This window comes from Kogia breviceps, chromosome 10 (genome assembly GCF_026419965.1).
Source record: "Kogia breviceps isolate mKogBre1 chromosome 10, mKogBre1 haplotype 1, whole genome shotgun sequence".
In the NCBI taxonomy this organism is placed as follows: Eukaryota; Metazoa; Chordata; class Mammalia; order Artiodactyla; family Physeteridae; genus Kogia; species Kogia breviceps.
Genome location: NC_081319.1, coordinates 93,497,497 through 93,522,829, shown reverse-complemented (window position 1 = coordinate 93,522,829; position 25,333 = coordinate 93,497,497). Strand labels below are relative to the sequence as shown.

The following is a 25,333-nucleotide window of genomic DNA, read 5'->3' as shown; positions in this document are numbered from 1 at the left end:
TCTAGTCCCTGAATGGCCAGATGAATGGCCGGAGAGTGGGTCAAAGAGGTAGTAAGGGAGTAGAACCACAACACTGGCCAGTATGGAGGTCTGCATAAGCCCTTGCCTCACTTACCACCAATGTCCGTAGCCCTTGGTACTCTACCAGCCAGCTGGTCTACCTTCCATTCCAAACTTTTTGAGGGTAGAACTTCAGCAAGTGGCTAATGGCTGATGATGGTCAGCACTTTATTAGGTTCAGTCAGTACCATTTGAGTCACTAATAGCTTTTGTCAAGAACATGAACCAGCAGTGAAATAAATCATTGCATTGGGTAGAAATGCCAAGGTCAACAAAATATTAATTTTGGATTGTGTTGAGCTGGTTGCCTAACATGTCAGTCTTAGTTGATATTGGGAGGGCTTTCCTAACGAGGCAGAGATGGGACCTTTGGATTACTGTTTCTTTCTGCTCTGCTAGAGTATCTCTGCTCTGCTTCCTGAGAATCTCTCTCCATGATACAGGCAGCACTTCAGCCCTACCTTCCCCACCACCTACCCTTCCTGAAAACACTTCCCTTTGTTAGCTCCCTGTCACTGTGAAGCATTCATACCTTTTATGAATATTTTGCAGGGATGACTCAGTGTCTTGCAGGGGCATGTAAACATTCTGAGAACATTCATGTGTCTCCTCTTCTGTTTTGTCCCTTGTTCTTGAGTAACTCTTAGACTTTCATGTCATGGCCTGGAATTAAGACCCCTCGCCACAGAACAACTGGATTTTTACATAAATTAATATTTCTATTACATAAGTAACATCCAGCTGTTTCATTGTATTAACTTTCTTTTTCTCTTAGTCCCTTTAATTGTGCTTTACCAATTTATCTAAATCTTAACGTTTTTTCAGATGGTGTAAAAATTCCTAAATAACTAGACAAGTATCCTAGTAAAACATTATCCTCTCCAATCACGTTATCTTTGTGCAGTTGAATAACAGCTATGATTTTGGGTAGTGAAACGGATATAAACTACATTAGTTAAAAATACTTTGAATGTTGGCTCTCTCACCCACTGCATTTTTGGAGCAGATTGCTTTTTCAGGCCGCCAGCAGAATATGAAAATTCCTTATACCTCCTGAGCTTTCCAGCACCGTTTCTGAAGTATTCCTTTCTTTGGCAATTCTAATGAAAACACAAGAGGGAAAAAGTGTCCTGTTCTTTCCTATCAGAAGGTGGTTGCTTCTCATATAATGAATACTTTGTAGGGCAATCTGTCCTCTTATGTGGTTACTTATAGTTAAGCAAGTGAGACTTCTACCATCTGGGTGAAGCCTGCCCTCACCACTCCATCCTCAACCCTGCCACCAACTTTAGAACATTTGAACTAGAAGTCAGCTTGTCACGTTTTTCTTCTTTCCAACATGGCTCTTACATTCTCTACCAAAATTCGTTTCTCGTTGGGTTCTTGACATCCCAAAAGAGGCTCAGTCACACTTGTAATAAGTGTAAAAGTAATTATAATTGTTACCATTTTAAATCAAGCAGGAGGATGGAATATTCAAGTCACTTTCTTATTTTAGGCAAATTGTGAAGTATGAGGCAAAACAAGTTGAGCAAGCCAGTAAGAATGAGTTATTGGCTTTCTGGAAGGAAGACTTTTCTGGAAACCTGAAAGGGAGTGTGTGTATTGTCAGTGTACCTATGAGGATGTTGGTTTCGTGAGCAGGTCAGGAGGAACTGTGTGTGGTCGGTCATCTTCTGGCCACCCCTCTGTGCTTCATGACATTTAGTTTAGTAGTTGGCCGGGGAGGTGAGGGGGGGATAGTTCTGCCAGTGGTGGTTGCATGTTGTAGAGAGGAGTAAATTTTTTTTTTTTTTTTTTTTTTTTTTTTTTTTTTTGCGGTAACGCGGGCCTCTCACTGTTGTGGCCTCTCCCGTTGCGGAGCACAGGCTCCGGACGCGCAGGCTCAGTGGCCATGGCTCACGGGCCCAGCCGCTCCGCGGCATGTGGGATCTTCCCGGACCCGGGCACGAACCCGTGTCCCCTGCATCGGCAGGCGGACTCTCAACCACTGCGCCACCAGGGAAGCCCGAAATTTTTTAAGAATTTATTATTTATTTATGGCTGTGTCGGGTCTCCGTTGCTGCACGCGAGCTTTTTCTAGTCGCAGCGAGCGGGGGCTACTCTTCGTTGCGGTGCGTGGGCTTCTCATTGCAGTGGCTTCTCTTGTTGCAGAGCACGGGCTCTAGGTGCATGGGCTTCAGTAGTTGTGGCTTGTGGGCTCTAGAGTGCAGGCTCAGTAGTTGTAGCTCGTGGACTTAGTTGCCCCGTGGCATGTGGGATCTTCCTGGACCAGGGCTTGAACCCATGTTCCCTGCATTGGCACGCAGATTCTTAACCACTGCGCCACCAGGGAAGCCTGAGACCAGTGAACCTTTTCTTTTTTTTTTTTTTTTTTTTCCAGTGAATCTTAATAAGACACACATGAAGAAACATTAGGACACCTTGGAGCCATTCACAAACATCTCAAGTGTGGGGGAGATTCATTTAGAGGACTTTGGGATTCCCCTGACTATTGCTTGAAGAGCTCAATTTCTGATGAATCAATGGTGAACAGATTTCTTGCTTGATACTCTTTTTCTATGAATTGCTACTGTGTGTCATTTATTTCTAAAACATTCATTACTGATTTTGCCCAGAGTGAAAACCAAAGGGCTGGTTTTCGAGCTGTGCGTGGTGAAGCCTTCAGCCTCCATGATGGTGCCTGGGAGGCTGCTGAAGGAAAGGTCAAGGGTACCTGGACGGGGTCTCCCAGTGTTGTTTCATCTGGCGCTAGTCTACCTTATCTCTTTTATCCAATGGCGGGGTGCTTAAGATTTTGTTTTTATAAAATTCCACTGCTTTAAAAATATTCAAAAGCCATCACTTTGGGGAACTGGGGTTCTGGTAGACAGAAAGGTAAATCACTTCTTTTTCAAGAATTATTTTGGATTGTTCACCTCTCAAAGAGATGAAATATGTGACTTCTTTCCTCTGTCTCAGTCACAAGTTCTGCCTTGATTGGAATGCTTGGAATTCTTTTTTAAACAAAATTGGTCTCTGCTTGTAAAAAGTTTTTATGTTATAAGAATATATTTATATATATAATATATGTAGTTTAAATTTATATGTATAAATTTTAAGCCACTTTACTGAGGTATGATTGACAGACCAAGAAGTGTACATATTTAATGTATAGAATTTGACGAATTGAGAAGTATACACCTATGGAACAGCATGGTACCTGTGGTTAACAATACTGTATTGTATACTTTAAAATTTGCCAAGGGTAGATCTTATGTTACGTGCTCTTGATCACGCACACACAAAACAATGATAAATAAAGGGGGCAGGAGGAAACTTTTGGAGGTGATAGATATTTTTGTATTTCTGCAACTTTGATTTCATAGCCTATAGGCATGTAACTCACAAACTGAGTAAAACCTTATGTATATGGCAAGGGACAAGATTAGTTTCAGATGGCCTTGAGTCACACAACTGTCTTGCCCTGCCTTCAAAAGAAGACTATTTCAAAGAGATAACCTTTTAAGAAGTATCCCATTATGTCTTTGTTTTTCAAGTACATTGGCCTGTTAAATGTCCCCTTCTAGAAAATAGATTGAGACTGTTAGAAGAAAATGACTTTCTTGAAGAACACCTTGCTCTCTTGCCTAGGCTGGGACAGCAGGATTTATCTATTCTCGACAGCTTCCTCCAAATGGGCTGTTAGTGTAATTGACATTTGTGGTGTGGGATGTTTCTGGCCTGTGTCATTTCCCATCTTCCCTACACAGGAAGAATTTACTGGCTACATTTCTTCTTCTTGTGTGACTTGGGATTTCTCTTTCTGAGGGGGAAAATAAGTCAGAATATGTTGCATGAGCAGTGTTGGGAAAATAGAGATGAAAAGACAGGTGAAAAGACATTTTCGATAAGGTGATGTGTGTTATCAACGGGGGAGTCTTGGAGAAGAAAACAGGCGATAGTTGTGTTAAGTATAAACTGGGAACGGGAGAAGCAAAGTCATTCACTTTTACCCCTAATTGACCCTAAAGGGATTTTTTTTTTTTAACTTTAAAATCCTGGATTTGATGTGCAGGTTGATTTGAATTTAATTTGCTCTTGGATGATAGATCGTCAATAGTTAATTGAATAAGAACACTGTGTCTTGAACCATATTGGTCTTTTCCCGAGAAATATCTATCGTATTGGAAGCCAGTCATTGGTTAGCTTCCTATTTAATTTATTTTTGATCAAGTCTTTTACTACTACTTAAGAAGTAGGTGATAAACCGTAAACACTTCAGTTCGCTAGAGTTAGAAACTGTTGATTCTTTCTGATGTGACACTAAGAAAGTTAGTGCAGTTAGATCTCATAGATTTTTTTCTTTCTGATCTAATCTGGTTTTTTTCTCCCGTATTTTAGTACTTTTGTACTAATATATGGAGACTTAAGTCGCTGTGGGGCTGTATAACAAATGCTGAATATGTAAAATAATTTCTTTTGCCCAACAATTGGGAGGAAGAGAGTCTGGTTCTTCTGCGGGGAGAGGATACAATTATTTCTATGGCCAAATTTATTAGAATTGGCCATACTCTGTTAAAGTAGTAAGAACTTAAGGATTTTGCTTTTATTTAATCAGAACATGAAATTTCTTGATGTGATATAAACTATGGATATGTAGGGAAATTATTTTCACAATTATCTTACCTCTTTTAAAGATATTCTGAATAAAAACAATCTAGTGGAAGGGCTTCGGTTATAATTTTTATTTTTCGGTGTAGAAATATTCTTTCCTCTAGTCATGCTATGTGTAGAGGCAAATTTTATTCTTTAGTGATCTTATGATAGCCGTAGTCATGGAATTCACCTCTCTCTCTCTCTCTCTCTCTCTCTCTTTCCCTCCCTCTTCCTATATCTCTCTCTCCCTGCTACATCCCTCCACATAGTATCCACTTGTGAGGCAGTTCTTGTGTAATGGAAAAGGCACTGGACTTGGCCTCAGAAGATGGAGGTTTGAGTTTAGCTGTGCTGTGTATAAGCTCTGAGAACTTTGGCAGATTACTTAACTTCTCAGGGCCTCAATTCATCTATAAAATGAAGGAAATAATCATTGTGGTTGCAAAACATTAAATGAAATAATGCATGTGAAGGAACACAATTAACACTGACACCTTATTGAAATTTTTATTTTTAATTTAATTTTGACTGTGTTGGGTCTTCATTGCTGTGTGCAGGCTTTCTCTAGTTGAGGTGAGCTACTCTTCGTTGTGGTGCGGGCTTCTCATTGCGGTGGCTTCTCTTGTTGTGGAGCACGGGCTCCGGGCGCGCAGGCTTCATTAGTTGCAGCACGTGGGCTCAGTAGTTGTGACTCACGGATCAGTAGTTGTGGCTTGCGGGCTCTAGAGCGCAGACTCAGTAGTTGTGGCGCACGGGCTTAGTTGCTCCGCGGCACGTGGGATCTTCCCAGACCAGGGCTCCAACCCGTGTCCCTTGCAGGACACCAGGGAAGCCCTGAAATTTCTTTTATTGGAGTAAAATATACATAATAAAATTTATCATTTCAACCATTTTAACTGTAATTCGGAGGTATTAAGTACAATCGCAATGTTGTCCAACCATCACACTATCCATTTCTAGAACTTTTTCATCGTGCCAGAAACTCTGTGTTCATTAAGTGATAACTCTCCATTTGCCATTCCTCCAGTTCTCGGTAATCACCTTTCTACTTTCTGTCTTTGTGAATTTGACTGTTCTAGGTACCTCATATAAATGGAATCATACAATATTTGCCCTTTTGTGTCTGGCCTATTTCACTTAGCATAATGTCTTCAAGGTTCATCCATGTTGTAGCATGTGTCGGAATTTCATTCCTTCTTAAGGCTGAATAGTATTCCATTGTACGTTTATAGCACATTTTGTTTATGCATTCATCCGTTGATGGACATTTGGATTGTTCCCACCTTTTGGCTGTCGTGAATGATGCTACTGTGCACACTGGTGTGCAAGTATCTGTTTGAGTCCCTGCTTTGAATTCTTTTGGGTGTTCACCCCGAAGTGAAATTTCTGGATCATATGGTAATTCTATATTTAACTTTTTGAGTGACATTCTCTTTTTAAGTATTTTTTGAATCTGTTGAATTGATCATAGCAATGCGATTCCTAAATGGTGTGTGTTTGTTCATAGTAGTCTTTTAATTTCCATAGTTGACTTGATATGAGTCAGGACAGTGAGGTCACCTTACATTTCAGGACTCTAGGAATAGGTTGCCAAGGTGATAAGTTCTCTCATCCATGGTTCTCAGAAATGCATTTGCTGTACACTTAGATCATTGAGGGTGAGGATTTGCCCTGCTGGTGTCCAGATGTGTTGGTTAAACAACAGCTGTATCAATGGATATGATATTTTCTGCTTTGGGCCTTTCTGTAGGGATTGAGGAGACTGAAGAACTCTGAAGACAGGCTGATGGGCTCAGTTGGTAGGCTCCACTGTCTCACCATGACCGCTGCCAAAAATCCCACACCTGGAGACCTAGCTCTGGCCCCCCTCATCACTTGCAAACTCTGCCTGTGTGAACAGTCTCTGGACAAGATGACCACGCTCCAGGAATGCCGGTGCATCTTTTGCACAGCTGTAAGTTTACCCTGATGCTTTCATCATGAGAAAATACAAAGGGAAGAATTATAAAAATACAGGATATACTTCTGTGACTTACTGAGAAGCCAAAGTTTGCTACAATATGATTCTGCTTGGGAGAGCAATTCCACATTTGGATATGATTCCAAATACTATCTTGAATAGTAAACCCGATGTTTACTGGGGTTTAGGCAAAGTGTAACACATACATGAAGTTTAATTATTGGTTGCATAAGCAGCATCTTTCTGTTCTTAAAGCTCTAGCTAAGGAACGAAATAGACATTTTAAACATGCCTTAGTTAACTAACATCTGTAAGAAGCTCATCAAGTGTTTTGAATGATGGAGAAATCAGGTAGCAATTTGCTGAATTTTCCTTCATGTACTTGCTCGTCTCCTACAAAGCACATGGTGTACAACTGTTTTACTTTGTCGAATTTCCTTTTTAATTTTTTTTTCGTATTTTCACAATATGCCGAATGCTGCTTATTCCTCATAACAAATATAACCCTATAGATCTCCAGGGGTGGGCTTGTCTCTTTTAGTTTGGCACTTGGTATCAAGGCCTGTGACCTTGACTGCATGTATCCCTAAAGGTTGGTTGGTTAAGGAATAAAGATAGGAAATGGACTGATGGGTTCACGGGGACTACGAGAAGTGTGAACCAGGTGGTCTTGTTCAAATTTTCATTTATCAAAGCATTTTTTGAGATCCTACTCTGTGCTCTAGGCACTTGATGTTGGGAATATAAAGATAAGTAAGATACTCCCCACAGAAAAGATGGACACGTTGCAGGAACTCTACAAGAGTTTGGTGAAATCAGGGATGGCTAGACGTAACATACCGCAGGAGTGCCTCACCCACTTTAGGAGTGGTAGGGGGGTTCCTGGTGGCAGTGCTCTCTGACCTGAGGCCTGAAACAAGACATTGTAAACTGATGCCCGTGGGCCACATCGGGCCTCAGCACATTTTTGTTTGCCTCCCCAATTGGGAAATTTCAAATAACAAATTGGTAAATTTTTCATGAACAAATGAAAAAGTAGTAAGATAGAGCTACTCTGGGCCTGTATTCATAGGCCCAGAAATAAATGATTTTTCCTCTATTTATGGTCCCTAACCTCTCTCCTGTGTGTTTGAATTAGCTACACTTTTAAACTAAGGATGGATTAAGAGTCAGCTGGGAAGAGTGCTGGGCCTTTCAGCATGGTAGACGGGAGGGCTTTGTGCCTGAATTACGGTAGTCACTGTTTATCTTTGCTTTGGTAGGCCTCGTATGGGCAGACTGTTAATATTTATTATACAGTAAGTATAATAATCACCAGCCAAATGTGGGTTTAATACCCCTGACTTGTGAAGGAATTTGACCAGTTTAGATACAGTGATCAGTGCTTAAATCAACGGGAGTAAGGAGAAAGAAATCATTTAGGAAATACTGGAATAATTTATAAAAAGACATTTTACTAAGCATACTTTTTTTTTTAAAAAAACATTTAAGGTGAAATAAATTTTACTCCATCTCTTTTTTTCTAAGTTAATTTAACTAACATGACACATTGTCTAGCTAGTTTATATCCATTTTCTTAAATTCTTTTGGATTGAGGATTAGGGTAGAGAGAAGGCTTGGAATAATTTTTAGGTAAAAAGGAAAGTGACTAAAATCCTTTCCTTATGTTTTCAACTGTAGGATCCAAAGATGGCAAAGAATAGTATCATTTATCCCTTTATTCAACACATATCTAGTGAGCAGCATTTGTGTGTCCTGGGAATTGTTCTAGGCACCGTGATTTATCAGTTAAAGAAACAAAACCCAGGGCTTCCCTGGTGGCGCAGTGGTTGAGAGTCCTCCTGCCGATGCTGGGGACACGGGTTCGTGCCCCGGTCCGGGAAGATCCCACATGCCGCGGAGCGGCTGGGCACGTGAGCCATGGCCTCTGAGCCTGCGCGTCTGGAGCCTGTGCTCTGCAACAGGAGAGGCTACAGCAGTGACAGGCCCGCGTACCGCAAAAAAAAAAAAAAAAAAAAGAGAAAAAAGAAAGAAACAAAACCCAGCGTAGATCCTTGCTCTGAGGAACTTATATGCTATCAAAGGAGTTACATAATAAATAATTAGCATATTAAATAGGTAAGGTACATACTAGTGGGTAATAGGGGCTTAGAAAAAAAGCAGAGCAGGAGGTTAGGAGTGTGGGTTCCAGGATGTTACACTGATAGTTGGGCGGACAGAAGGAGGCTTCAGTAAGTGATGTTTATGCTGGTTCTTCCTCATCTTGTCAGCGTGTGTTACTTCGCAGGAAGTAAGGAAATGGCCTTGTCATCACGGGGCAGCTTCAGTTTCCTTTGGTCTTACTTTATTTCTGAGTGCTGTGCTTCAGAACTGTTTTCTTTGACTTTCTCACATAGCTTTCGGACCTTTGCTAATCCTTGAAACAAATGAGTCAGAAGCAACATTTGGTTAAAGCCAGAGTGGAAATTTTTATCTGAGGGTTAATGATGTTTCAAAGCAGGATATGGAATTCACTTTTTGCAATGAGATCTCAAAGAGCAGGATTCAAATTTGTGCGTCAACGTTGGATAAAGAATACACAGACAAGCAAAGGCTGTATTTCACATTCACAGATTGCTACCACTGCCATATTATTGTTTCCATAGATCTTAGTTCCCAGTTAAAGACAGCACAACTGCTTCTTATTTCTCCTTCAGCATTTTGGGGGTAGGAGTTAATACAATTAGATTATTCTGTCATTTAGATTCATACTTCCTCATTGTTGGGGAGTACTCAAAAGCAGAAAGACAGGGGGCTTCCCTGGTGGCGCAGTGGTTGAGAGTCCGACTGCCGATGCAGGGGACATGCGTTCATGCCCCGATCTTCCGGGAAGATCCCACATGCCGCGGAGCTGCTGGGCCTGTGAGCCATGGCCACTGAGCCTGCGCGTCCGGAGCCTGTGCTCCGCAACGGCAGAGGCCACAACACTGAGAGGCCCGCGTACCGCAAAAAAAAAAAAAAAAAAAAAAAAAAGCAGAAAGACAAATGGCTTGGTGTTTTGGTATCCCTGAAACTTGGGAAGTTTTCATCGCTGTAAACATTAACCTTCCCTGGCTTCCCAATACCCCATTTTCTATGATCTGCCAAAATAGTAAGCTGTATATGTTTGATTACATTAGTGTCTATAAATTTGCAGTTGATACCAGACTCACCTGAAATACTATTCTAACGTTTCTGTTAGAGCTCTTATTTCTTCTTTTTAAAAAACAGTTTAAAAATGGATCTGAGGGTTACTGATGTTAAAAACCAGTTAAAAATACCAGTTAAAAATGTGTCTGAGGGCTTCCCTGGTGGCGCAGTGGTTGAGAGTCCGCCTGCAGATGCAGGGGACGCGGGTTCATGCCCCGGTCCGGGAGGATCCCACGTGCCGCGGAGCGGCTGGGCCCGTGAGCCATAGTCACTGAGCCTGCGTGTCCGGAGCCTGTGCTCCGCAACAGGAGAGGCCGCGACAGTGAGAGGCCCGCGTACAGCAAAAAAAAAAAAAAAGTCTGATTCCCCCCAGATTTTGATTTGCATTCAAATTAAAGATATTAAATGTGTTTTGTGTTTTCAAGGCTGAAAAGAAACCAGTGACATTTTTTCATAGGCTATATATTACTAATTCCCAATTTTAAGTATGATTGGATGACATCTTCCAATTATTGGCTGGGAAGGCCTTCTTGTGCACATGCCATATATTTAGAATGGTTTCGCTAAGATAGTTCCCTTTTCCCCCTCCCATGAGGAGAATGTCCAAATGTGATGGTTCTCCTGCTAGAGATGGTGCTATACTTGTATATTTTCATCAGTTCAATTAAGCTCTTTATACATTCTGTCCTTGTCCTGTTTTCCCTAAGAAACAGTGTGATCAGTTTGCTTGGCGAGTACAGGATGGACAGAGTCTGACTGGACCATTGGCTGTTGGCCAGCTCAGACCTGGAGCTTAAGCAGGTGTTCCCTAACCCAAGGGTGTTCCGTGACCCTCCAGCTCTGTTTCCAAGTCAGATTAGCTTGGAAACGTGTATGTTTTCTAGTCCTCTCTTGGAGGCATGTAAAAAGTATAATTGCATTTTAGAGACTCTGTGAGATCTTGTGGTTAGAAAGAAAGCGAAGGGACCCTGTTGACCTTCTCCTGATGAAGCATTTCCGTTTGACCAATGCCAACTTTTTTTTGAGTGGAATACCTATTAATTTCCCCACAACCAGTGCATGGAAGAATGCTGCTCTGACTTACCCCATGAATGTAATTCTTGATTTAAATGCCATCCAGAGAAAGGAAGGGGACAGATGTTGCTTCAAATAATCCATCGATATATCTAGTTTCTTGTTAAAAGAAGCTTTACCATGTTCTATTTGAGAAGATGGTTTCTGTTAGACTGTTTGCTCAGGTTTAACATAGAGAAGAAAGTGTAGTATGAAGCAAGGGAAGCTAAGTATACGGACAAAAATGGGTGGAGCTCTTCACTAGCATGACCAGCATTTAGGTACATCATGGAGCCAAAGAAGTTGATATTGTGGGGTTACAGAGAGAGGTGTTGTAAAATTACTTGTTGTACTTGAAAGTTAAATATCTCAGGGATGTTTAGTCTACTGATTAATAATATGGAAAAAGTCTCTCTCTCTCCCCACCCTCCCCCATGGATTTAAATAATGCAAATGTGAAAATTCAAATTCCCCTTTTCTAGCTTTTGCAACACACTCTTGCAGATAATACCACACAATTATAATTCAAGGGAAAGAAAAGAAATTTCACAAAAATCCATTATCAAAGGAGGGAAAATTTGTGGGTTTCTCCCTTGTGAGCAATATTTGCCTCTTTGATTTACTTTGGAAGCTATTTCTGTCAGCCACGAATTAAACAATAATGAAAACACAGTTGTTGCTTGTTTTCATAACCTAGATAATTTCACCTAAAAAGAGTTAGTATGTTGGCATGGCCTATTTACCGTTCAGATTAAAGACAGGATGTGCTGAGCAAAAAGAAAATAAAGTCCAGCCATATTCCTGCCTTTTTTCCATTACATTTTGTTGGCTCTAAGTCGTTAGAACTCCTTTTACTATTCATTTTTCTGAGCCAAATGGATTTTCCAGTGTTTGAAAAAGTGAGAGGAAATATAAAGCTTTTTAGACCAAGCCCTTCTTTTCCTTGGGGCCTGTTGGGTGACCTTTAAGCAAGGCCCACATATAGCCTGGGAGACATTTACAGTGTGGGAAGATTTGCAGTGTGTGTGCGTGCATACGTTGTGTATGTTTCTGAGTACATCCAAACATACATGCACACCCACACGGATTGGTAACTTTCAAATGAAGCAAAGAACCTGCAGTGGTTCTTTCCTGGATTCTAACCGATATCTACATAAGGAGGAAGGAATGTCATTTTTCTATTCCCACCTCCATTCTTCCCTTCCAGTGTCACACTCATAGTGGTTAAAAGTGCAGCTGCTGAGCTAGGAAGACCCAGGCTCGTGTTCAGGCTTTGCTGTTTACTGGTGTATAACTTTAGGCAAGTTCTTTGGCTTCTGTGAAACTTAGTTTCTCACCTGTAGGTTGAAGCGGGGGTAGTGGATAGTAGTATCCAAGAGCGTTGTAGGAAGCATCGAATGAGAATCCCCTTACAGCAACTAGCACAGTCCCAAACCCCTAGTAAGTTAACATTACTATTCCTCTCTTTCCTAAGTTCTGTCAGTATGCTGAGCTGTTCTGTTTTTCAAAAATGTTTTAGAGGAAGGAAATCCTGTAAAGACTTGACTTGCTTCCTCATTAGCCTTTTATAAAAAGGTGGTTATACAATCCAAAAATGGGCAGAAGACCTAAATAGACATTTCTCCAAAGAAGATATACAGATTGCCAACAAACACATGAAAGGATACTCAATATCACTAATCATTAGAGAAATGCACATCAAAACTACAGTGAGGTATCACCTCACACCGGTCAGAATGGCCATCATCAAAAAGTCTACAAACAGTAAATGCTGGAGAGGGTGTGGAGAAAAGGGAACCCTCTTGCACTGTTGGTGGGAATGTAAATTGATACAGCCACTATGGGGAACAGTATGGAGGTTCCTTAAAAACTAAAAATAGAACTACCATACGACCCAGCAATCCCACTACTGGGCATATACCCTGACAAAACCATAATTCAAAAAGAGTCATGTACCACAATGTTCATTGCAGCACTATTTACAATAGCCAGGTCACGGAAGCAACCTAAGTGTCCATCACCATATGAATGGATAAAGAAGATGTGGCACATATATACAGTGGAATATTAGTCAGCCATAAAAAGAAATGAAACTGAGTTATTTGTAGTGAGGTGGAAAGACCTGGAGTCTGTCATACAGAGTGAAGTAAGTCAGAAAGAGAAAAACAAATACTGTATGCTAACACATATTTATGGAATCTAAAAAAAAATAATAAAATGGTTTTGAAGAACCTAGGGGCAGGACAGGAATAAATACGCAGACGTAGAGAATGGAATTGAGGATGGGGAGGGGGAACGGTAAGCTGGGACAAAGTGAGAGAGTGACATGGACATATATACACTACCATATGCAGCCGCATAGCACAGGGAGATCAGCTTGGTGCTTTGTAACCACCTAGAGGGGTGGGATAGGGAGAGTGGGATGGAGACACAAGAGGGAGGTGATATGGGGATATATGTATACATACAGCTGATTCACTTTGTAATACAGCAGAAACTAACACAACATTGTAAAGCAATTATACTCCAATAAAGATGTTAAGAAAAAAAAAACGTGGTTATATAGGTGATTTCAACTCACTACTATTCTGAGACACCCACAGATTAGCAGTTAGGGTTGAGAAAGAGAAATTTCTCTGTTGGATTTGTCCAAAGAGTGGCTAATGGCTGCGTGTTTCAACTGAAGACCTAGCAGTAGGACTTACAGGAAAAATAAAAAACCAACGCAACTTGGAAAGTCAACAGATGAGCACATTTCTGGTGGATGTAAAAGATTCAGATGGAAGTATCTCACGCTAACGTTTAAGAGCTGCTGACCCCCAATAAAAATATAGTAATATAATTACTTACTGACTTGATATATTTAATCTAGTATCATTTTAAGTATCTTTTACTGAGAACTCTGTGGAACTGCAGGAAATAAGGAGGCATCTTACTCCAGCAATGTTATGCAACAGTTTTCCGTACCCTCTTCTGGTCATATGACTGCCAGCCTTTCCTGAAGTTTTAAAATCTCCAGCTCCCTGGATTCCCATGTCTTCTAGTAGTACTAAATAGACCAGTAAATTCTGCCAGTTCAGAGTCCTCTCTTGCTCTGTTGGTTTCTGGTACTAAAATATACTGGCTTGCAAAGTTGGTTTTATGCTTTCCCTTAACTTTATCTTGGATGATCAATGGTGAGTTGGTAAATTTATCTTTGTCTTTGTTTATTTGTAAATGACCTCAATATTCTTGCTGCTTATGCTTGATTGGAGTTTCAATGATAAAACTATGATGACTTGTATATTTGGCAGTCAAGCCACTGGTTTAAAAACACAAATTTTGATACTCTCTTTTTCCACTGACAACTGAGTGACTGCAGGTCAGATAGCATCTGAGAAATAAGAGCAAACTGTAGTAGCATGAGAAATGGATTAGAGATGACTTAAGGAGGAGCTGGCTTCCCGGACCTATGATCTCATCCATTGCCTAATGCTTACCACTTACTTATTCAAGGAAAGTGGTAAAATGTGGCCAAAGGAAAGAGCAGCAAAGAGAACCATGCTCTTAAGGCCCTAATGATGGTGTCATGGCATCATAGTCCTAGAATTGGAAGGGACCTTAGATCTAATGCCCCTGCCTTCCTAGTGAAAGAAGTTCCTTTCCTGGATGCCAGAATGGCTTGACATTTAAGAGAATAGATTTCAAATCTGGTTGTCTGGGCTTCATTTATTCAACAAAGATTTATTGTGCCATGCACAGTTCTGATGGTGAAGATACAGTCGTAAATAATCAGATCAAGGTCTGGTTTTCAAATAGGTCACAGGTTAGTGCAAGACGCAGACACTAACAAGTAAATGCAGAAGTCAGATGATGATATGTGCTCTGAAGAAAAACAAAGCAGGCGGAAGGGGATAGGGAAAGCTAGAGAGGGGGTTTCTATTTTACGTTAGATGGTCAAGGAAGCCTCACTGACAAGGTGTTATAGTTAGCCCTCTGTATCTGTGGATGCAGAAGTGAGGAATGTGGAAGGCCGACTGTACTATGTCATATTGTATAAGGGACTCGAGCATCCGTGGATTTTGTTACCTGGTGGGAGTGCTGGAACCAACCAACCCGCCCACCACATGGATACAGAGGGTTGACTTATTTAAGCAGAAAATACATTATTCTGTATTTAAGAAGAGACCTGAAGAACATGGGGAACAAACTGTATAGATGCCTGGGAGAAGAGAGTTTTAGGGAGAGGGAAGCAAAACTCCTAAGCTGGAAGTGTGCTTGATATGTTCAGATACAGCAAGGAGGCCAGTGTGCGTGTGCATGCATATGTATGTGTGTGCGTGTGTGCGTGCGTGTGTGTGTAGGGAGATCAGAGAGAGTCACGAGGTCAGAGAGATAGTGGTGTTTGTGGGTAGGACCTTGTAGGCTATGATAAGAATTTCGACATTAGGTTGACGTGAGAACAGAAACCTTTGGAAGGTTTTAACCCACAGTGTAACATGATGTAATTTTTTTCCCCCCTTTTTATTTTATTTTATTTATTTTTTTGGTCTGATGTTGTTTTAAATGGATCCCTGTATTAATAAGTATTCTCCAGAGAAACAGAACCAATAAAAGATATGTATGTGTGTATACATATGCTCTTACACGTATGTATATATATGCATATGTACATGTATATATGTAAGAGCATATATATATACACACACATATATATATACACATACATATCTTTTATTGGTTCTGTTTATTATTAGGATTCTGTTTTCTCTTAGATTCATTATAAGGAATTGGCTCATGCAGTTATGGAGGTGAAGTCTCATGACCCACTGTCTGTAAGCTAGAGACTCATCAGAACCAGTGGTGTGGTTCCACTCTGAGTCTGAAGGCCTAAGAATGAGGAGAGCCAGTGATGTAAGTTCCAGTCTGAGGGCAGGAGAAGACCAATGTTCCAGCTCATACAGTCAACCAGAGAGAGTGAATTCTCCCCTCCTCCACCTTTTTGTTCTATTCAGGCCCTCAGCTGTTTAGATGAGACCCATCTACATGGTGGGTTGTGGGGCAGGTGGATCTGCTCCACTCAATCTACCAACTTGGATGCTAATCTCATCTGGAAATACCGTCACAGACACACCTAGAAATAATGTTTGACCAAATACCCAGGTATCCCATGGCCTAGTCAAGTTAATGCATAAAATTAACCATCACAATCACCCTGCCAGCTGTGTAGAGGATGTACTACAGGGGCAGGGGTGAAAGCATGGAGACGAGTTAGAAGGTAAATATGATAATCCAGGCCAGAAATGATAGTGGCTTGGACCAGCAGGTGGTAGCCATTTATGTCTTTGGATAGTCTGAGTCTTCATTTTCTTTTATATAATTTAGGGATAATAATAAATCATCCTTTAAGGTTAGAGAGAAGATCTAGATAAAGCATGTAGTACAGTGCCTGGAATACAGCTAGCATGTGTAGCTCTAATGGTTTTGGTGTGATCATCTAGATTGTGCTTGAAAACTTCCAGGATTGGGACATACCATAACAGTAGCTATTCAGTTATTGGAAATCCTAATTCCAAATTATCTTTTTCTTCTGCATTGATTTGAAACCTGTTTCTATATAAATTCTACTTATTAGTATGAGTTCTGTTCTCTAGAATAAAATTGGTTGAAATCAAATTTTTATTCTATTCACTAGCCCTGTATTATATGAATGAAGGTTATCTTTCTGTTAGAGGGCAAGGACAAGGTTACTCATTAAAAATTCACCCACAGGGCTCTGTCCAATGTGGGAATGTTAATAAATTTATTCCCCCTTCCCCTGGTTCAGTTGACACAATTCTTTTGGAACAAGCTTCATTTGCACAACATTCTTGACTTTGATCATTAGTTGAACAAGTACTTCAGGCTTTTCTACTTTCTTTTAGAAAAGCATATGGTATCAGGGTAGCAGGGTGGTTCTAGAAAATGGACCAAGATTTAATTTCTTTTTCACAAAGAAGGTTATAAACAGATGGTATGTTGGTAATCTGCACTTATATGTCTTTTTTTTTTAAAGCATACCTTGCCAGTGTTTAATTCTTTGAACCACATTAGCAGAATGTGACAGGCTGGCCAAACATGCAGATCATGACCAGAGAGTGGGCAAAAGTGGGTGTCCAATGAGAGAACTTTCCCTTCCATCCACTGAGTCACCAAAGTTTATTCTTTTGAAGTATCACCTGTATTACAGTTTCCTCTAAGTCTGTTCCCATCTAAGTCCTGATTTTACTCTTCCATTTGGTACTACTGTGTACCAGCCACTGTGCTAATTGTCTGCATAAGGTATAATCAGTCCAGCTCTCACGTGGGAAGCAGATCCACTGATAGAGGAAGTACAGTGTGCTGTGGGTTCATGTGGGACCCCACTTAAACTAGACTTGAGGAGGTCAGGTAAGGTCTCCTGAGGGGATAAGGCCAAAAGATGAATAGGAGATGGATTGATAGACGTGCTACATGGAGGAGGGGCAGCCACGTGTGAGGCACGGAACCAAGGAGGAGAGGTCTACTAAGGAACCCCACTGAAAGACATCCCTGGAACATGTTGTTGGAAGTATGGGTGTTCTTGGGCGGGAGGCTGGAAAGGCAAGCAGGGTCTTGTATGCCATGTTGAAGAGCATTATGGAGGCACTGGAAGGCTTTGTTTGGGTGTGGGCTGGGGAGGATGGCTTTGGCATAGGGTTGAGAATGGTCTGAAAGTGCACAAAACTGGAGTAGTATGAAGGAGGGGGGGGTGGGTAGAGCTCAGAGAACACCCCGGTCAACATATGCTATATTTATCATGGTAGACTGTACTTTTGAGGTATGGAGTATTTAAATTATTTTCATGTCCCCAATTTCTCCTCCTTCCTATCCATTTGGATACTACTGTCAGATTTCTTAAAATGTTGCCGTCACAATGCCACTGCCATTATTAGGGATTCACGTGATCCTATTGGAATCTTGTTCCTTAGTGCTAACATTCAAGTTCCTCTAGGAACCGTTGCACGGTGTTTACCCAAATCACCTTCTGCTACTTCTTGTGTGTGAGGTACCTCCTACCTCCAGGTCTTTACTTCTTCCTAGAATTGTCCTCTTTTCTTTCTTTTTTTATTTCCCTTGCTCAGTTTCTAATGACGTCTCACTGCTTGGTCAGGGCATACCTCTGCTCAGTATTCAACAAATACTTATTTTGACAAGCAGAACACTTGATTGGGGAGGATTTGTTGATGAAAAGCTCAAACATGGTTCTTACCCTGGTAACGTTTGAGTTATGTTACGTGAGTGTAAAATGATCATCTCCTCTCTGAAAGCATTTAGCATTTAAAATCTGCTTTAAAAGATTTCATACAAATATCTGTATTGTCTTGTACTCTAGCTGTTTGGCATAGATCCATTTAATTTTTCCACCTAGACTTGAAGTTCACCGAGGGCAGAAACCCAGGAAGGTAATTAGGTATCATTAATCCTCATTGTTGTTGTCATAATAATAGCAGCAAGCACTTATCCAACTTAGTGCAAGGCATCCTTCTAAGTACTTTAACTCATTTCATCCATATCATGACCCAAATCAGTCATTAAAAAATCTCTCTATTTTTGAAGATCATGAAGTAGATATACAGTAATTGCCTGTTTACTAGTATAACAGTTTTTTGGATTTATGTGCTCATGGTTTGAGGCCCAGTCAGCCATCCCAAGCAAATCATTCACCTACTTGCCAGTTTCCAAAAGTACTGGGACAGGCAGGGGCAACTATGCCAGGACCAGATGGCTACTCCAGTTAACTTCAAGTACTTCTTCAAAGTGTGCAGTAATTTCATTGTGACATGTGGAAGATTTTTGTTCCTCTTTTATCTCTTTGTAGAAATAGGAAGCCAACAGGCAAATGAAGGCCCCCAACAGAAGAGTGAGAAGAAAAAGCTACTTGGCTGAATTCTCTCTTCCCTTCAGTTGTCAACTCAGAATGGCTTTCAGTCTTAGACCTCAGCTAAATGCAAAGGTTTTGGTGACCAGTTTCATATATGCTGATGGGGGTAGAGAATTTAATTAGAAATATAGTGAAATCTCAGTTACTTATTGTCTTCAATTCCATTTTTCCTTGTTCTCTTCTTTTTAAATTAAAATTTAATTTTTAATCTTAAATGTGACATGTGCTGGTTTTAAAACAAAGTTAAAAACCTTTCAAAGTATTGATTATATGAACAGTTCACCTGTACCCCCTTCTAGACTCTTTCTCTGTTAATATATAGAAACACATGGATGGATACATATTCATACACATCACGTAATAGAGAAATGGGATCTGTAACTTGAGTTTTACAAATTGGACCTAGTGTTTTGTGAACATGTTTCTATATAATAACATACAGACCTACCTTCCTTTTTAAGTGCTGCATAATGTTCTATGGCATGACCGAATCAAAATTTATTGAACTAGGTCCCTCCTAATGATGGGCCAGTTTTTGCTATTATAAATAAACATTTTTGTACTTACATAAATATGAAAATATATCTGAGATAAATTTCTAGAAGTGGAATTGCCTAATTAAAAGGTGTGTGCATTTTAAATCATCACGTGTTGCCACGTCGCCTTTCCATTACTGTTGTGTCAGTTGATATTCCCACCAATGGTGTAGAAAAAAAACCCCTTCTTTGACACCCTGGGTATTCTCAAAATTTTCACCTTCTCTAATCTGATATGTGAAAAGAACATACTATCTCATTGTCTAATCCATGCTTCCTTTTTTAAAGGAGGAAGTTAATTGCAGCAAAACAAACTCATTTCATGAATTTATCTTTAAAAAGTATGTGGCTCGTCCAGTGCCAGTACAGTTTCAGCTGATTTTATCTTTAAAAAGTATGTGGCTCGTCCAGTGCCAGTACAGTTTCAGCTGATTTTATACCTTGGTATTCACAGTGCTGTCAAATTAGAAATATGGGCCCTGTCTGGAAAAGTATACACGTAGGAGACATGAATGAATGAGAAAATAACGCTCATAGCGGTGGGCCTAAGGTGGTGGGAGATGCGTTGTCACACACACACACAAAAACTCTATGTTCAGCGACAAGATGTTACTAAGTAGGAAAAGAAACTTAAAAATTTAGACGAGTGGGCTTCCCTGGTGGCGCAGTGGTCGAGAATCCGTCTGCCGATGCAGGGGACACGGGTTCGTGTCCCGGTCCGGGAAGATCCCACATGCCGCGGAGCGGCTGGGCCCGTGAGCCATGGCCGCTGAGCCTGCGCGTCCGGAGCCTGTGCTCCGCCACGGGAGAGGCCACAGCAGTGAGAGGCCCGCGTACCGCAAAAAAAAAAAAAAAAAAAAAAAAATTTAGACAGGTGACAGCCGAAAAGGTTGTGAGTTAACTACAAAATTCAGTTGACTCTAAAACACCATTTTCTGAACATGTAAGTTAATCAAAGTTTGGTTAGGATATGGATTTCAGATATGCATGGAACCTCTTGGAATCAGGCTGGACACAGTCAGTGCCCCGTTTCAATGGAAGTAAATAGCTCTGTGTTAACTGACAGCCTCAGTGGTTTTGAATCATTTCCCAGCCCCATTAAGGAGGTCCTTTTGGTTTGCTTCTTGTGGAAAGTGTTTGGGAGTTATTAGCACGTGAATGTAGGGTTTTAATTCAATCTTTCTGACCCTCTCTTTATATTGTAAGAGAATTATTTTTTCCCCCATTTACTCTTACCCTGCAGTTTACAGATCAAGAAACCAGTGCAGAGTTAAGTTGCTTGCCCAAGATCCATACTCTTAATTCCTGAATCATAGGGTAGTTTGGATGAAATAAGAACAATCTCTGTGAAGATACATAATGTACTGCCTAGCATGTAGTATGTGCTCCCTAAATTTCGTTTGTTAGCTGAACAGTGGATGAGGCCCATATTAGGTTTTTGTAATCCTAAGAGTTTCTAAAGCTGGACAATGGCCTTTCTAATGCAAAATTGATAACTGGTTTTTATGTAAATAAAAGGTGAGTCAGTACAAAGAAGATGTAAGTAGTAAATGATTTTTCAAAATCCAAGGAATTCCAGAGACCAGAGAGTATATGTATAATCTGAATACACTGGTGGCCATAGCCCCAGGCTGAAGGGATTGAGGGGGTGTGCTATGAACTTTCAACTGTGTGACCTCAGGCAAGTTATTTGAGGAAAACAAGAGCTGAGAGATTAAGAGGTCTGTTTTACACACCTGGAAGCTTCCAGTACACTTAGTGTATGTTTAGATGTTGAAACTGAAGTCAGGGTTCAAGCCCAGACTTCCTAATTCAAAGACGAGTGTTCTTTCATCCGCTCATGCATCATGCTTGTGGAGTTACTGGCGTTCCCTAGAGGACTTCAGTCTTCTAATTGTTTCCAAGTGCTTCCCCTGTGCTGAGGGTAATTAATGAATGAGCGACTCTAAAGCAAAGAGATCTTTACTGCAACTGGAAAAAAATATTTTATAGCTGTAAAAATTTCCTGGGTAGGTGTGGAATGCAGACCATTTTAATATGGAATGGTGTCTAGTTTTTGAATAATTCTGTGGTTTATGGCGTCAGTAAACTTCAGAAGGAACAAAAGTAGTGTTTTCAAGTTATCAAGATTCCAGTATTTTCTCCTGCTTTCATTCTAATGACATAGAAATCACGGTGAGGTAGGGGGGAAGTAAGAAAAGGCTGTGTCTCCATTAGACCTTGGTTTAAATCTCAATTCCTATATTTACCAGTCATGGAAACTTAGGGTAAGTTACCAAACTGCTTTGTGTGAGGTGGGAATAATTCTGTCTCAGAGTTGCTATGAAGATTAAACGAGATAATTTTATGACACATACCATAGCTATCATAGGAGCTCGACAAATATTCTCATTACCATCATCTCCTCCTTTCTCCTGCCTCTCATGTAATGAGTATTTTAGTTCTAGGCCAGTGGTCCTCAGACCAGCAACATCAGGAGCAGCTGTGAACATGTTAGAATTATAAATCCTTGAGCCACACCCTAGACTTACTGAAGTAGAAACTCTGGGGATGGGGTCCTGTGATCTGTGTTTCAGTTCCTCCCTCCAGGGGTTTCTGATACACTGGTCCAGAGTATTTGCAGAGCACTCTATGAGTGAAGTACATATGAGTTGCTCACTATCATGTGCTTTGAAGAACCTAGGGGCAGATCAGGAATAGAGAATGGACTTGAGGACATGGGGAGGGGGAAGGGTAAGCTGGGACGAAGTGAGAGAGTGGCATGGACATATACACACTACCAAATGTAAAACAGACAGCTAGTGGGAAGCAGCCGCATAGCACAGGGAGATCAGCTCGGTGCTTTGTGACCACCTAGAGGGGTGGGATAGGGAGGGTGGGAGGGAGAAGCAAGCGAGAGGAGATATGGGGATATATGTATATGTATAGTTGATTCACTTCGTTATAAAGCAGAAACTAACACACCATTGTAAAGCAGTTATACTCCAGTAAAGATGTTAAAAAAAAAGAAAAAATTTTTAAAAATAAATTTATTTATTTATTTATTTTTGGCTACGTTGGGTCTTTAGTTGTGGCGCATGGGCTTAGTTGCCCCGTGGCATGTGGGATCTTCCTGGCCTAGGGCTCGAACTCTTGTCCTCTGCATTGGCAGGTGGATTCTTAAACACTGCACCACCAGGGAAGCCGAAGACAAAAGAATTTTAACAATGAATATCTATATTGCCACCACTTCATAGATTCTAACATTAACTTTTTACTGTTCTTGCTTTGTCACACGTCTGTTGTCCATCCCTTTAATTTATCCTTCTGTCCTTTGTATTGTGTAGTTTTGTTTTGTTTTGTTTTGCTTTTTGGCCACACTGTGCCTCATGAGGGATCATAGTTCCCTGACCAGGGATCGAACCCGTGCCCCCCGCAGTGGAAGCGCAGAGTTCTAACCACTGGACCGCCAGGGAATTTCCTGTATGATATAGTTTTAATACTCACTGTGAATTCTCTTGTAGAATGTAAGTACTGCATTCTCCAGTTGTTTGCTTAGATTGGTTAAATGGTTGTATTTTATGCAGATAACTTGCTTAGTCTTACGTCATGGCTAAAGGAGTTTCTTGACCCTTTATTATTTTGGGATTTGTTCCTTTCTGTGTTGCTGAAACCTTGTGTGCATTCTGAGAGAGTCAGAAGGGCTGCTTGAGAGTTCAAATAGGGACTATTTAGGGACACAGGAGGAGGAGGAAGAAAGTGATAAATGAGTTCAGTGGAATCTACAGATGTTTAATCTGGAATGTGCTTTTTCTCACTGCCTGTCCTGGGCCTGTTGGCTGGGGTGCTGGGGCCAGCTGAGGGCTGGCAGTTCTGAGGTCTAATGTTTCTTTGGAGGAAATGGAAGGATGTAAACTTGGCAAGCCTTCTTGTTTTTTTTTTTTTTCTCCTGGAACCACTGGTTGCTTTTCTGGGTGTACTGTGTCGTAAGATAGCATCTGGCAGAGAGGGATCCCTTTGGAACTAGTATCAGAATTGGGGCCTGCCTCTGTTGAGAAAGGCAGCACAGGTGAGACAAAAGGGAAAACCTCAGAATGGTCAACTGAAGAGTTATTGAATTACTCGTGTTGGAAGCAGGTCTTTGCACTCCTAGTGTCTGCTCCGTGCTCTGATTGAAATGTTCTTCCAGGTTAGCAGATTTAATTGGCTTCGTTGTGAGGACTGACGGGACTGCGGCATTTCCAGTGGATTTATCTTCAGAGCTATTACTTTCCCCAAGTTTCTTAATTTAAATGTTTCATGATCACTTGAGATCAAGATAGAAGCTTTTGATCATTCTTGCTTGGTGGGAACTGGAGGTACTTTTAACTGGGGCCTCGATTTAATCTGCCATATTGAATGACTGTTCTCAGACTTAATGGGGTGGATCTGAGTATCCTTTTCCAAAAAAAGTAACAGCACTATTTTAGGGTAAAGTGTTTCAAGATACTTTAAATTTTTATATATATTTAAAATTTGCATATATAATTTCCCCTTTAGACTTCCTTTACTGTTTCTTCTGGAACTAGTTGATGCATGTATTCTCTATGAAGCTGAATTTTCCAAAATGGTATAAAGGCAGTGATGATGGACATGTTTTCCTTCATTAGACCTGAGGGCATGGATGGTATTGAACCTAGTGGTTCTGACTTGGTTGCACGTTGGAATCACTTTGAGAGCTTAAAAATACTGATGCCGGTTCAGCAAGGTTTCAGAATACAAAATACAAAAACCAATTGTATTTCTATGCACTAGCAAAGTAATATGATAATGGCATTAAGACAACAATTCTATTTATAATAATATCAAAAGGAATAAAATACTTGGGAATAAATTTTTTAAAAGAAGTACAAAGCTTATACTCTGAAAACTACAAAACATTGTTGAAAGAAATTCAAGAAGACTAAATACCCCATTTCATGGATTAGAAGACTTAATATTATTAAAAATGACAGTATTCCCCAAAACGGATCTACAGATTCAACACAATTCCTATCAAAATCCCAACCATCTTCTTTGCAGACATTGACAGCTGATCTTAAATTCATATGGAAATTTGATGGACCTAGAATAGCCAAAACAATTTTGAAAAGGAAGCACAAAGTTGGAGAACTCACTTCCTACTTTCAAACTTACTACAGTGCTATAGTAATCAAAACTGTGTGATACCATCAAAAGGACAGACAGATAGATGAATAGAATAGAATTGAGAGTTCAGAAGTAAATTCTCACATTGTCAATTGATTTTCATCAAGGGTGCCAAGGCAATTCAAAGGGGACAGAAGTTTTTCAACAAATGGTGCTTAGACAACTGGATATCCTTTTGCAAAAGAATGAAGTTGGACTGCTTCCACACACCATCGATAAACATTAACTCAAAAAGTGGATTATAGACCTAACTATAAGAGCTAAAGCCAAAAAAATCTTAGAAGAAAATATAGGAAATAGAAAAAATTTAATGACCTTGGGTTAGGCAAAGCATGAACAAAAGGAAAAAAATTATACTCTATCAAAACTAAATACCTTTATTCTTCAGTGGATGCCATCAAGAAAGTAAAAAGATAACCTACAGAATGGGAGAAAGTATTTGCAAATCATGTCTGATAAGGGGCATATGTAGAATAAATAAAGAATTCTTAAAACTCAATAATAAAAACAATTAAAAATGGGCAAAGGATCTGAATAGACATTTCACCAAAGAAGGTGTACAGATTATCAATAAGCACATGAAAAAGTGCTCAAAATCATTAGCCATCAGAGAAATGCAAATCAAAACCACAGTGAGATACCACTTTACACACATTAGGATAGCTAGAATAAAAAAGACAGTAACAGGGCTTCCCTGGTGGCGCAGTGGTTGAGAATCCGCCTGCTAATGCAGAGGATATGAGTTCGAGCCCTGGTCTGGGAACGTCCCACATGCAGCGGAACAACTAAGCCCGTGTGTCACAACTACTGAGCCTGAGCGTCTGGAGCCTG

The 25,333-nt window shown here is 40.4% G+C and overlaps 1 protein-coding gene across 9 annotated transcripts in view; it reads left to right on the top strand.

The window, feature by feature from the left end:
• The window catches only part of RNF144B (ring finger protein 144B), a 176,169-nt gene that overhangs the window by 98,094 nt on the left and 52,742 nt on the right, over positions 1-25,333 (top strand). For 5 of the 9 annotated variants that reach the window (XR_010835152.1, XR_010835151.1, XM_067006699.1 and 2 more), the window contains one exon: positions 6,449-6,652. Coding sequence is in view for 6 of the 9 variants with exons in the window: in XM_067006699.1 (XP_066862800.1) it covers positions 6,485-6,652 (168 nt within the window). In the remaining 3 variants the exon portion in view is untranslated. Of the gene's footprint in view, positions 1-1,558; positions 1,705-2,443; positions 2,589-6,448; positions 6,653-25,333 lie in introns of all 9 variants that reach the window. The other 4 variants (XR_010835150.1, XM_067006701.1, XM_067006698.1 and 1 more) reach the window with 2 other exon arrangements.